The sequence below is a fragment of the Astyanax mexicanus genome, chromosome 24 (assembly GCF_023375975.1).
Source record: "Astyanax mexicanus isolate ESR-SI-001 chromosome 24, AstMex3_surface, whole genome shotgun sequence".
Classification (NCBI taxonomy): domain Eukaryota; kingdom Metazoa; phylum Chordata; class Actinopteri; order Characiformes; family Acestrorhamphidae; genus Astyanax; species Astyanax mexicanus.
In genome coordinates this window covers 8,486,562-8,499,645 of record NC_064431.1, presented here as the reverse complement: position 1 = coordinate 8,499,645, position 13,084 = coordinate 8,486,562, and the positions used below count along the sequence as shown (strand labels likewise).

At 38.1% G+C, this 13,084-nt stretch overlaps 1 protein-coding gene across 4 annotated transcripts in view; it reads right to left on the bottom strand.

The window, feature by feature from the left end:
* arhgef10la (Rho guanine nucleotide exchange factor (GEF) 10-like a) overlaps nt 1-13,084 on the bottom strand; it is a 288,915-nt gene that overhangs the window by 262,857 nt on the left and 12,974 nt on the right. For all 4 annotated transcript variants that reach the window (XM_049471703.1, XM_049471702.1, XM_022682351.2 and 1 more), the window contains exon 2: nt 1,854-2,191. In XM_049471703.1, the coding sequence (XP_049327660.1) occupies nt 1,854-2,184 (331 nt within the window). In that variant the 5' untranslated portion in view covers nt 2,185-2,191. The remainder of the gene's footprint in view (nt 1-1,853; nt 2,192-13,084) is intronic.

Genomic DNA, 13,084 nt, shown 5'->3' with positions numbered 1-13,084 from the left:
TAGCCTGAACGTGCCGTCTTTGGACTGTGGGAGGAAACCGGAGAACCCGGAGGAAACCCACGCAGACACGGGGAGAACGTGCAAACTCCGCACAGAAAGACCCGGGTGCTACCCACTGCGCCACCGTGCCGCCCGAAAAATGTAGAAAAACTTTACCTTACATTTCATTTAGTGGATGCCTTCAAGGCAAAACAAATTGTGCAGGAACTGAAGGCCAAAGGGTAATAGTGGGATAGAGTAGGAAACGTTCCCCCAGGTAATGAGGTCAGAAGTGGTTAGTTAGTTTGAGGTGTTAGGAGAGTTAGTGCTCTTTTAGGAGCTCAGTCTTCAGGAGTTTATTAAAGTTAGTGAGGGACGCTCCACCACACTGCCACCTAGTGTGAAGTTTAATTCCCTACAATTACTGTTCAATTCTGATCATGTTTTCATTAATTCTTATTCACACAAATTAGCACAAAACACAAAAAAAAACACTTTTATTACAACACAAATGTGCCCGTTTAATGTTTTAATCAATTTAATTTTAAACATACCACTGACATGATTCTCCATTTTATATTAGCCATAGAGAAAAGTGATAGTAATAAAAATGTTTAGAGTGATAATGAAAAAGTTATTTGCTTACAAACAGACATTTTTCTTATGTGTTGTATTATATTGTCCTGGTTTATATAAAATGTGAAATATAACAATTAAACACAACAAAACACATTTTTAGCTGCTCCAGGTTCACCCTATGGAAAAGCTTGGGATTTTTCAATCTTCTCAGTGGTTTCAGTGACATAATGGAGCCTCACTCACTGTGAGTTTGAAGTCATTTTAATCATTGTGTCCATACATTTTGCACTTAATAAACATTGCTTTGAAGCTCTTTATTAAGCCTAACATCCCTAACATTCATGCCTGTTTCTATAAATATTATTGAGGATAATATAGTAAGATGCTGCTAATTAATTCTGAAGTCAAATCACTTAATTTTTAGTAAAGAATTTCTATATTGTGGCATTCTGCCATTCTGGGTGGCTATATTTTGTCTGGCAGCAGATTTTTTTGGTTTATTTAATCTCCTCCTCTGGGTTCACGCCTAGTGCTGGATTTGAACAAGAAAACATACAATACCACTTTTAAACAGAGCATTACTCTAATACTTCTACTTTTATTTACTTTAAATTAGACATCATTCAAGAGATTAAAAAGTGACTGAATGTTACAATTTTCCTGTGTCATTTTTCACACTGTAGAGGAAAATAAGCCATTTTTAAATTTGGCACATTTACATTATGAAATAACAATGCTGCTTAATGTGTACTGACGCCGTCATTTAAATAAATAAGTCAAATCACACTTCACGTTCTGCTGTAAAATACTTTCATACTTTTCACAAGCAGCCAAAGACAAATATAAATGTATTATTTTCTTTGTTAAAAAATATAATAACCATTGTATTATCTTTGTTTACTGTAATTTTAATGCAATATGTCCATTTTCTTTATAGCAAGCTTTAATTAAATGCTAATAGTACGTCTCTGTAGCCTCAGATACAATTTTAGCTTGCTATCATGGAGGTACTAGGGGAAGATGATGATAATCTTAGGGAATCTTAGGGTGTATAGAACGCCTGTATGTCAATAAAAATATCAATATTTGCTGCCACATATTAACAAACTCAAATAGGGTTCAAAGCGAGATATCAATATATAAATATATTGTCCCTCCCCTACTCAGGACGTTCAGTATGGGTCACGTAGGATCTACAGGAGTTAAAGTAAAGGACAGAAGGACATCTTTTAAAAGGTCTGTCAAGAACACGTCACTATGTGGTCTTTAAGGTCAATATGAAAATGTGTACACACCTGTGCTCTGGAGGCCGTGTTCTACAGTCTGATTGTGATCAGCAATGCCTGCGGGAAGCTCCAGACCAGAATCCAAACACGGGTGTGTTGAGTACTTTTTAACAGTCATATCCTCGACTGAAGTGACCTGTGTTTTTATCTCCTTCTGAACCTCAGTGTATTTCTTTAATTCTGAAGACATCTCTTCTACTGCTGCTGCTTTATTCAGCGATTCTCCATCTTTATCACTGACTTCCAACTCAAACTTCTCTACATGTTTTTCCTCCTCCTCCTCTTCCTCCTCATCCTCCTTCAGGTCTCTTGTTTGCTGAGGAGACAGAGCTGTGGACATAGAGACCCTGGAAACAGAAAGAGAAAGTTACTCAGTAAACATTACTCTGCTGTGTCAGTGGATCTGACTGATGTTCTCCAGTCATTGTGATCAGATTTCCTGTTTATTCCTTTTATTAATGTGAAAAGTAAATCTTCCTTATACAGGAAAGCTGTCTTAAAAGGCTTTGTGTGTTTTTCCTGTCATTGTAATGTTGGAATGAAGTTAGTAAAGTTTAGAAAATGAAAGTACAAAAGTTTGGACACATGTTATGTTAATACTAAAGTCAACTGATGAAAAAAAATGAATTATTTAGTAAACTAAAAAGTGTTAAACCAACCAGAATATGTTTAATATTTTAGATTCTTTGCACAGCACTTGTTTAAGTCAGTCGTACAGTAAATATTACTCCGTTTGTCTAACCATTAAAACAAGTTTAGTACAGATAATTTCAGTACTTTACTTAGCTAGCATGATAGCTAACAATTTGTTCACCACAGAACACAGTCAATTCTACGGTGGCCGAGAAAGCCCAACGCAGTGCAAATTGAAAAGCGCTGCAAAAGCACAAAACACATACATCAAAATTACAACACAGGCGCAGCAAATAGAAAAACGCGCTGCAAATAGAAAAACGCGCTGCAAATAGAACCACAACACAACGGAAGTGAGTCACAACACAACGGATTTTACAACGGATTTTTCCCGGGGGACCTTAAAAGATACTGTACCAGCTAAGCTGCGTCTTCAGTAACGTCTCGGACTTCACTATGTGTACAAAGCACAATAAGTGGCAAACAAGGCGTTTTGTGAAGCAGAACTTTTAATAATATGCACACAACCGTGGTAATCACAGGTAATAAACATAACTTACTTTTCAGAAGCTTGTTTGCCACTTATTGTCCTTTGTACACAGCTGGTACAGCATCTTTTAAGGTCCCCCGGGAAAATTCCGTTGTGTTGTGACTCACTTCCGTTGTGTTGTGGTTCTATTTGCAGCGCGTTTTTCTATTTGCAGCGCGTTTTTCTTTTTGCTGCGCCTGTGTTGTATTTTTGATGGATGTGTTTTGTGCTTTTGCAGCGCTTTTCAATTTGCACTGCGCTGGGCTTTCTCGGCCACCGTACAATTCTGTCTGACTGAAATGCCACTTAAGCACGTGAATGAGTGGATGGAGAGAACATAGAAATTGGTGTTGGGTTATGTAACTCAACTTGCTAAACTAGACTCTAGTACTGATACACACCAGACAGTGTCAGACAGCTCTGTACAGCTGTTTCTGACTAATTACCTTTAGTACTGATTATAAAATCTCCTCTCTTAGTTAGTTAGCTGAATAACTGAGCAATATAATGTTAAGTAACAGGCTAACAGCTAACAGGCTAGCCGCTAAACAGGCTAGCTGCTAAACAGGCTAGCTGCTAAACCACCATGTGTGTGACCGTGTTCCAGCTAAATGAGGCTAAAATCACATACACAGACAGCTCAGCACAGCTGTTTTTGACTGACCTCTGAGCAATTATGATTAAAAGCTCGTCTTAGTTAGTTACCTAACTACATAAATAATCAAGCTAGCCTGTTAGCAACAGGCTAACCAATAAATGGCTAACAAGTTAACTGCTAATAGGCCAACAGGTTTACTGCTAACAGACTAATAGGCTAACCGCTAACATGCCAATAGTTACTATAGTTAGTTATGCAACTAGCAACATTAATATGAACAAAGTATTAAGTAAGTAGCTAAGCTAACCTCACTACTAAGTTATAGTGGTACTGACTCAACATGTGATAAATATAATTACTGTTCTAGAAGTGTATCTGTCTAAATAACCTCTTAATGCCTGTTTAAATTATATTTAAATTATACTTAAAGCAAAGCTGTAAAATCACAACTTAATGACATTTTGCTTGTCTGCCATATTTGTGCCGCCACAAAACAAACCCCTGTAGGAGAGGACGTGAAAAACGCCATTGGCTGCAGTAAAAAATGATAGAAAGCTAATTCTGGGTGATGATGGGCTTAATAAAAATTAACTGACAACGAAAGTCTAGCAGCATTTTGAACTGTGTATCAGATCCAGATACAAATAGCTGCAATTTAATTGTTTATCATCGTACCCATTTTTTTAAAAAAGGTCCACATCAAAAATAAAGGGATTGTCTCCATTTTTTGCACAGTGATTATAGAAGAATAAAGCAGTTATAGTTCCCCATATGGAGCATGTAACACCCCTCCCTGTCATATCTGCACTACTGTCAAATGAGATGGATTGTCTAACAAGGGCAAGGACTTCTAACCATGTAGGAGGAAATGTCCCAGGGTGCTCCCTCCAACAGCATCTGCTTTACATTTTGATTAACTCTCAACTATTTCCTTTGCTGGAACATTCCTGGCCGCAGGAGCTCTGTTCTCACTCTCTCTCTGGGGAGATGACATCACATCCCACACATAAGTTTAAACGTAGGGGGCAAGACATGTTTCCAAAAAACTGCAACTTACAGTCCAGAATTTATGAGATCCTAGATTATTCTCTTCACTCTAAAGTAGAGCTTGGGGATAGGGTAAAATATTGTATTGTGATATTTAAAGACACTTTTATGATGTATAACATTTATTGCAGTGTTTTGAAACAAAAACAATATGCACAGCAGTGGAAGAATCCTAAAGCCTGCTATTCAAATACTCTTTTTAATGCAGAGTACTGTTATTGTTATTTAGTTTGTGCTGAACATCAAAATAAACTGGACTTTTTACACCCTCTGTAATGAAACGTACAGTTGGGTCGCTGTTCTTTAAGCACTGATGAAATCCTTAATATGCTTTAAAAAAAATAAATAAATACTGTCAATACAATAGGAAATTTTATCACGACTAGAGATGCATAGATACCATTTTTTTCCAACCGAGTATGAGTATGTGTATTTTTTTTATTGAATTGAATTGAAGTGTAAAATAGTGCAATGCAACATTTACTTTGTTAATTTTGAGTTTTGTTGTTAGTCACATTGTATAAACCTTTTTTTTTACTGTTTCAAACAAGCATATTATTAAATCATGCTTAAAAAAGCTGAGATTAGTTTTACTCTATGGGCATATCTTTATTACCCCAGTATGAGATTATGTGATGTCTTTCAGACCAAAACAAGGTAGTAAACAGTGTTTTCTACTTTTTTTTAACTGTGGATTTTACTTGTGGATACTATACACAAATTATAAGGTGTACTGGATTTTAACGCGCGCTATAAATGAACATCTATTTTCTGTTCCATTTTCATACATGAGGAACCTTGAGTGTAGCGGTAACCCAGAGGGCTATCAGCTAGCAGTTCAACCCACGTAGTTTGTTTTAACACGGTAAACATGCAGGCTACAGGCTGATAATACTCACCTCTGAACGGTGAAAGAGATTGCACTTAGCACTGTTAGCAGCTAATGCTAATACTGCTCCAGCCCCTGTGCTGGAGAGCTAAACTGAAACTCCTGTATAACACTGTACTTCAGCAGGCTTTACTGCTCCTTAATACCTGAATGATAGAATTCATACATAAGATGCACCAGATTATAAGGCGCACTGTCGATTTTTGGGAAAATGTAAGGATTTTAAGTGCGAGATTTTAAAGCGAGACCATGACAGTAATGCTTCCAACTAATATATGTACATATATTTCAGGATGTGGTGCATCCCTGTAAACTTTGGATCTGAAATATAGTATTTAAGAAATACAGTTTTTGAAAAAAAGGGTCTTGTGGCACAACTTGCCCCCAGTGCGGGGTAAGTTGTGCCTTTGGAGACTACATTGGGGTCATTTTAGCACACCAAAAGGTCACACACACATGAGCAAACCAAGGTCAATTTTCTAAAACAAGGCCTAGCAAACCAATCACATCCTAGCAAAGATTAAAGGTTTATTAGCATAATTACCATATCTCTTAATTTGTCTCTTATTGAGCAATTGCAGTTTACATACACATTTGCTTAAGTTGAAGCTATACGCCCTAAATAAGTACCCAATTTTGTATCTCTGTGAATTATCTACATTGTGGTAACTGATAATGAGCAGTTCCAGGGGAAATAATTATTAATGCTCCCTATGACTTTTTCTACATAAATGCACCTTAACCCAACTTGCTTTTTCCACTCTGATCCAGCTGGCAGGGATATCGATGTCATTTCTTTGTGCATACTCAAATTTTTTGGTCTAAAATTAAGGATATCACATAGTTTTAGTGATAAAATGTAAAAATACAATGTACAATTACAAAAACATAATATGTTCGTAAGTGGGAGTGAGTTGCGCCACCCCACTATTTTGGAAAAAAGCATCATCCAGTAGTTTTGGGCAAACATGCTAGCTGTATATACTCATAGTGTAGCTTACCAAAGCACTAAAACATATGTGAAATGTTTTCAAACTTGTGCTTACCTCTCATGCAATAAGGCTCTATTATTTAAAGGATGAGTAAAATAGTTGACTTTTCAAAAATGTATGGTCACATAACCTATTTCCTCTGTGCTTCCCTAGAAGCAGTGGGTCGCACAACTTCCCCACTGGCACAAATCACCCCACTTTTCCTTACTTGCTGTTAGATGTATAAAATAGTTGATGTTACGGTAAAATAACAGTGGGTAGACAAGATGAATCATGAGTTTCATTGCATTAAGGACAGTTTGCTGAGCTGCTGGGGTTTAAATCTTTGAGCACTGGGTCTCCTCAACTCACTTACTATACTGTTTCTCTCCCTTTCTTGCCATCTCCTGTGCTGTGAATCTGGGACTGAATATATATATATATATATATAATCTGGACAAAAGTTGTCTGTTCATTAGAGCAGCCAAGTCCACTACAGGCCTACACTATCAGATGTTGGTATCAGAGCCTCGTTTGCGATTGTGAGTAACAGTAAATAAGCATGGAATTGGACAAATACTGAATACAGGTATCGGTATTAATGCATCTCTAATCACAATACGATAAAATATCATAATATAGCTCTAGTTCTTCTCTAAAGCAAGACTGCAGCTATTGAATATTTTATTAGGTGAGTATTCTACAAAAAAAAAAATATTTTGATTAATCGAGTATTCAATAAAACATTTTTGCTTGGATAAAGAGCAATTTTACGTACACAAGAGAAATATCAGAATTTAAATGTATGAAATATTATTATTATTAAATATTATTATTCATACAAATATTTTTTTGTTTTATGTTTGATATCACATTAATTTCTGTTGATTAGGTTTTGCTCTGGTATCGTTTCAGAATCAGTATATTTAGGCAAGTATCTTATCTGAAGTAAGAATTTTGGTATCATGACTATGAACACTATAAACTATTCAATATTAGACCCAGTATCTGAGTATTTACGAAGGGATTTCTCTCCAACCTAATCACTATTGTATTGCTGGATCAAAACTGGCTCACTCAGTTAAGACTTCTATACGACATTAGTTACAGTCGTGTTTGGTGGAGCGAGTTCCAGCCCATGATGCAATAGGCTCGTCTCTCATAACATCCATGAGTAGGCCTCTTTATGTGTCTCTGGCTTTGCCAAGGCCACTGAAGTGCAGACCCATGTCCCGCTCAGCGGACTGCAAACACACTCTCTCCCACCAGCCCACTCCATGCACTGCCACATACAATGGCGCTGTTGTCGCAGAAACCTTGGGACAAGCTCACAAAGCATTGTTTCAGAGTTCGTCACTGAAGATGGCTATTCATTAGATCACGGGCCAGAGGGTCAGCGTCATGCAGTGTGTGTGTGTTGAAGAATGGCGTGTGTGTGGCTGGACAAAAAGGGATTTTTTGTGTTTAATAGAAGAAATATCAATTATATATTCAGCTGTAAACATCACATCCTCATAGCACTTGGGATATCTTTGAAACGTGAAAAAATACCTTTTTATGATTAGAGGAACTAGAGGAATTTTTCATTGCACTGTATTTTAAGCATGTTACACTAAAAGACTGCAGATTTCATGGGGCACAAATCCCCATACTATTGCTACCATGTTTAACAGATGGTATGGTGTTCCTATTGTTTATGCTGTTCCCCTACTCTATAATCAAGAATAATAATTTCTTAAAATTTCCCTAAATTTCCTTTGGGATAAATAAAGTATCTATCTGTCTGTCTGTCTGTCTGTCTGTCTAAAATCTTATGTGGATTCATCTAAAAATTCCATAATGCACTATCATTGTGCTCTTGGAGGTGTTTTGGTAGGCCAAACACTTACGAAAAAGATTTCAAAAACACTCTCTCATCTTCACTGCAGTCCAAGGGTATTAAAATTGTATATGGGCTTTTTTAAATACTTTTCTCTTTTATATCTTGTGGCAAAGTGACAATAAAGACGGTCATGTTCGAATGCTATTAATCGACTTTCAGCATTCAACACCATCATCCCTCAGCACCTGATCAGAAAACTGAGCTTGCTGGGCCTGAACTCCTCCCTCTGTAACTTGGTTTTGAACTTCTTGACTGAGAGACCACAATGAGTCAGTCCACTGCTTTTCACTTTGCTGATTCATGACTGTAGTTGGATAGGTGCAGAACTAACAACCTATCTCTAAAGGTGGATAAAACCAAAGAGATGGTTGTCCACCACCCACTAAACATCAATGGCTCTGCTGTGAAAACTGTGAAAAACACCAAGTTCCTCTATGTTTACATTGCAGAGAACCTCACCTGGTCTCTCAACACCAGCTCCATAACAAAGAAAGCCCAGCAGAACCTCTACTTCCTGCGAAGACTGAGGAAAGCACATCTCCCACCTCCCATCCTCACCATGTTCTACAGAGGGACTGTAGAAAGCATCCTGAGCACCTGCATTACCGTCTGGTTTGGGAACTGCAACATCTCAGACCGCAAGACCCTACAGCGGATAGTGAGGACAGCCGAGAAGATCATCAGAGTCTCTCTACCCTCCATCACCGACATCTACACCACACGCTGCATCTGCAAAGCCACCAGCATTGTGGACGACCCCACCCATCCCTCACACGGACTCTTCACTCTGATGCCATCCGGCAGAAGATACAGGAGCATCCGAGCCTCCACTACCAGACTCTGCAACAGCTTCATCCACCAGGCAGTCAGACTCCTCAACACACAGAAACGGAGCTGAACCCCCCCACCACCTCACACCCAACACACTCACCATAGTTCCGGTGAATGTAATTTCGTTACACTTTGTACCTGTAATCAGATGTAATGACAATAAAAGCCTCCTGACTTTACTTGACAATACTGTTAGTATTGTGTTTTAGGCTACCATGAATTGCTGGAAAGTAGAGATGGAAAAATAAATATGCTATTAATCTTTACAATAAGCTGCAGTTTATTTAAACATACCAGATAAGTGACAAGACAATAGCTATACTTGTACATCAGCTCATTACACATTTAAATATATTCTCAACAAAAACAGATTTGGGTAGATTCCATAAAACCTGTATTTATAAAAAAAAAAATCGCAAGAAGAAATCCATTTTTGACATAGAGACATAAGTGTTATTTGCTGTTTACCACAAGCTATGCAAGGGACACAGCAAACGGAAGAAGGTGCTGTGGTCAAATGAGTCCATTGTTGAATCTTTTGGCCAAAATGCAAAGTGCTGTGTGTGGTGGGAAAAATAACCCTGAATACACCATCATCACCCTGAATACACCATCCCCACTGTAAAACATTGTGGTGGAAGCTTTATGCTTTCTTCAGCAGGTACAGGAAAGCTGATCAGATAGAAAGATGGATGGAGCTAAATACAGGACAATCCTGGAAGGAAGAAAACCTGTTGGAGACTACAAAAGACTTAAGACTAAGAAGGAGATTCACCTTCCAACGACCCTAAAAATACAGCCAAAGCTACGTACAGTGGAATGGTTAAAGTCAAATGATATAATTTGTTAGAATCACCCAGTCAAAGTTCTGACCTAAATCCTGAATACTTTACAGATTTTTATTTGATAAAAAATTATGAGCTACTTTGTGTTAGTCTATCAGTTATCTTAATCTTAATAAATTACATTCAGGTTTGTGGTTGTAAGGTGACAAAATGTGATAAAGTTTGAGGTGTATGAATACTTTTGCAAGGTTCTGTAGTTTAATGCAAGCACTGAAGCATTCAGTGTGCACAAAGTTTGTTTTGCAGTTCCAAAATAAAGCCAAATCATTCTTTGGCTCATGTTCTACATTAAGGGAATATATACTATGATATGAATTTGTTTTTTTTTGTTAAAATCTCTGCCACTGGAAAATACTGAACAGCTGCCCAACAAGAACAAAGCCCTTCTGATTATGGTGAATCGCTGTGTAATAGTAAAGCAGGCTTGAATGAGTGAACAATTATGATTTAATTAGATCAGTCATAGCTTTAAACGAGGGACTCTGTAATATGATTTGTAGTTTCTAGGGGGAACTAAATTTCAGCCACTAAGTACACTGAGAAAATTAGCATGGAGCGTTTCTTCATAGTGGGCTTATGAGTCTGCAGAGGGCCTCTCGACTGCATTACAGTTCACAGTAATTGCTTTGTGAGAGTTTTTTTCTCAGTAAAGCCGCATCAGGGGGCTGGTTTTGCATTATGGAAATCATAAAGACGCGCATTCCTCTTGAAGAAGAGATGAGGGCCACTTCTGTGCTTCTGCTGTATGAATATCATCAGCACATCAATGGTCAATGGTAAAGGAGCACAGCTGGTGTGTGCTGGGTAAACAACAGAGGAATGTTTGTAGGGCGTTAACTGGAGATGTAGCTTCTCAAATCTTGGGAATTCTTTGTGATGTACTTTGGGTTAGGGTTGGGGGGTGCTGGATAGGGTTGGGCGGTATCCACTTTTCATACCATCATTCCGTGTCTAAACATTACCGAAGTATACTGTATATCACTGAACTGAAAAACTGATCAAACTACAATATTCAGTTTGTTTACAGACTAACTAAAAACTGCACACGTTAAAAATCAGTCATACAAGAAAATGTTCAACTATTAATCTTACCATTAAAACATTTGAACAAACCTCCCGATGATAACAGTATATTCTTAAAAAATAAAATAAAAAAAAACTCAAAATGCACTGTTCCAAATTATTATGCACAGCAGAGTTTCAAAACATTTTACAGGTTGTAAAGAACTGAAAATGGCCTTTTGTTGAATTTGCAGCATTAGGAGGACATATTCACTGAAATCAAAAGCTATTTCAATCAAAAACATCCTAACAGGCCAAGGTGCATGTTAACATAGGAACACTTCTTAAATATCACCTTCACAATTCTTGCATCCATTAAACCTGTGAGTTTTTCAAGAGTTTCTGCTTAAATTGTTTTTTTAATGATGTCAGAATAGCCTCCCAGAGCTGCTGTTTTGATGTGAACTGCCTCCCACCCAAATAGATCTTTTGCTTGATGATACTCCAAAGGTTCTCCATAGGGGTGAGGTCAGGGGAAGGTGGTGGCCACACCATGAGTATTCTTTGCAGCATGAGATGGTGCATTACCATGCATGAAGATGATTTTGCTCCAGAAGGCTCGGTTCTTCTTTTTGTACCATGGAAAAAAGTGGTCAGTCAGAAACTCTATATACTTTGCTGAGGTCATTTTCACACCGCCAGGGACCCTACAGGAGCTACCTCTCCCCATGATTCTGGCCCAAAACATGACTCCTCCCCCTCCTTGCTGACGTCGCAGCTTTGTTGGGACATGGTGGCCATTCACCAACCATCCACTACTCCATCCATCTGGACCATCTGGGCCACTGTAACCGTTTCTGCTCGTGAGCTCTGGTTAGGGGCGGCCGAATAGTAGGTTTATGCACCACAGCAAGCCTTTGAAGGATCTCCACCTTGAGGTTTGCGGGACTCCAGAGGCACCAGCAGCTTCAAATACCTGTTTGCTAGTTTGTAATGGCTTTTGCAGGTGCTTTCTTAATCCGATGAACTTGCCTGGCAAAAACTATCCTCATTTCGCCTTTATCTGCACGAATCCGTCGGTGCTCGGAATCAGCCACAGATCTCTTCACAGTATGATGATCACGCTTAAGTTTTTGTGAAATATCTAACGTTTTCATGATCCTTTTTCTTTCCCATGTTGCTTGAAACCTGTGGCCTGCTTAATAATGTGGAACATCCTTCTTAATTAGTTTTCCTTTAATTGAGCTCACCTGGCAAACTAATTATCACAGGTATCTGAGATTAATTTTAGTGATCCAAAGATCCCTGAGACACAATACTATCCATGAGTTTAATTGAGAAACTAAAAATAAAAAATCTTTCTTTTGCATAATAATCTTTCCAATTTGCATAATAATTTGGAATGCGGTGTATATATGCTTCAGTATACGCATTAAAACGGAACCAGGCCAATAAACACAGCAACTAGGCTAATAAAACTACCCTCCTCTCATGTAAAAGTAAAAGCAAAAACAGAGAAATAAGAGAACTGGTGTGTGTATGTGAGCTTAGTGTAAATCTACACTAATTAATGGGAAAAGCTGTTGTAGCTGTGAAGGTGCTTGCACACTGCACACAGTATGCCGATCTGCTGGACGCTGGCCACCTGAGCTTGTGTTTGCTGCTTCAGATGTTGAGGGTCATCTGCTGATAATAGTTGGGGTTTTCTAAAACTCGTCACCTCAGAGACTGGAGTTTTGTAGTTTTCCTCTGTAATCCTCTGTAAGCTGTATCTGTCTCTTAACATCAGAATAAAGCTCTGATTCTGCTCTTCCTCCTGTTATCTCAATATGAGTATAGAGAAGTGATTTACAGCTGAGGGGATTCACTAATCATTAATATGAGTCACTCGTCCGTGTTTACTGTATGTTTGTAGTAGTAAGCAATACTGTAGTACTGTAGTACTGTAGAAAGCTCAGTTTTTCAAATATGCAGTTACTTAACCAGTTAATGCTTTTCTTTTAAGCTAATTGT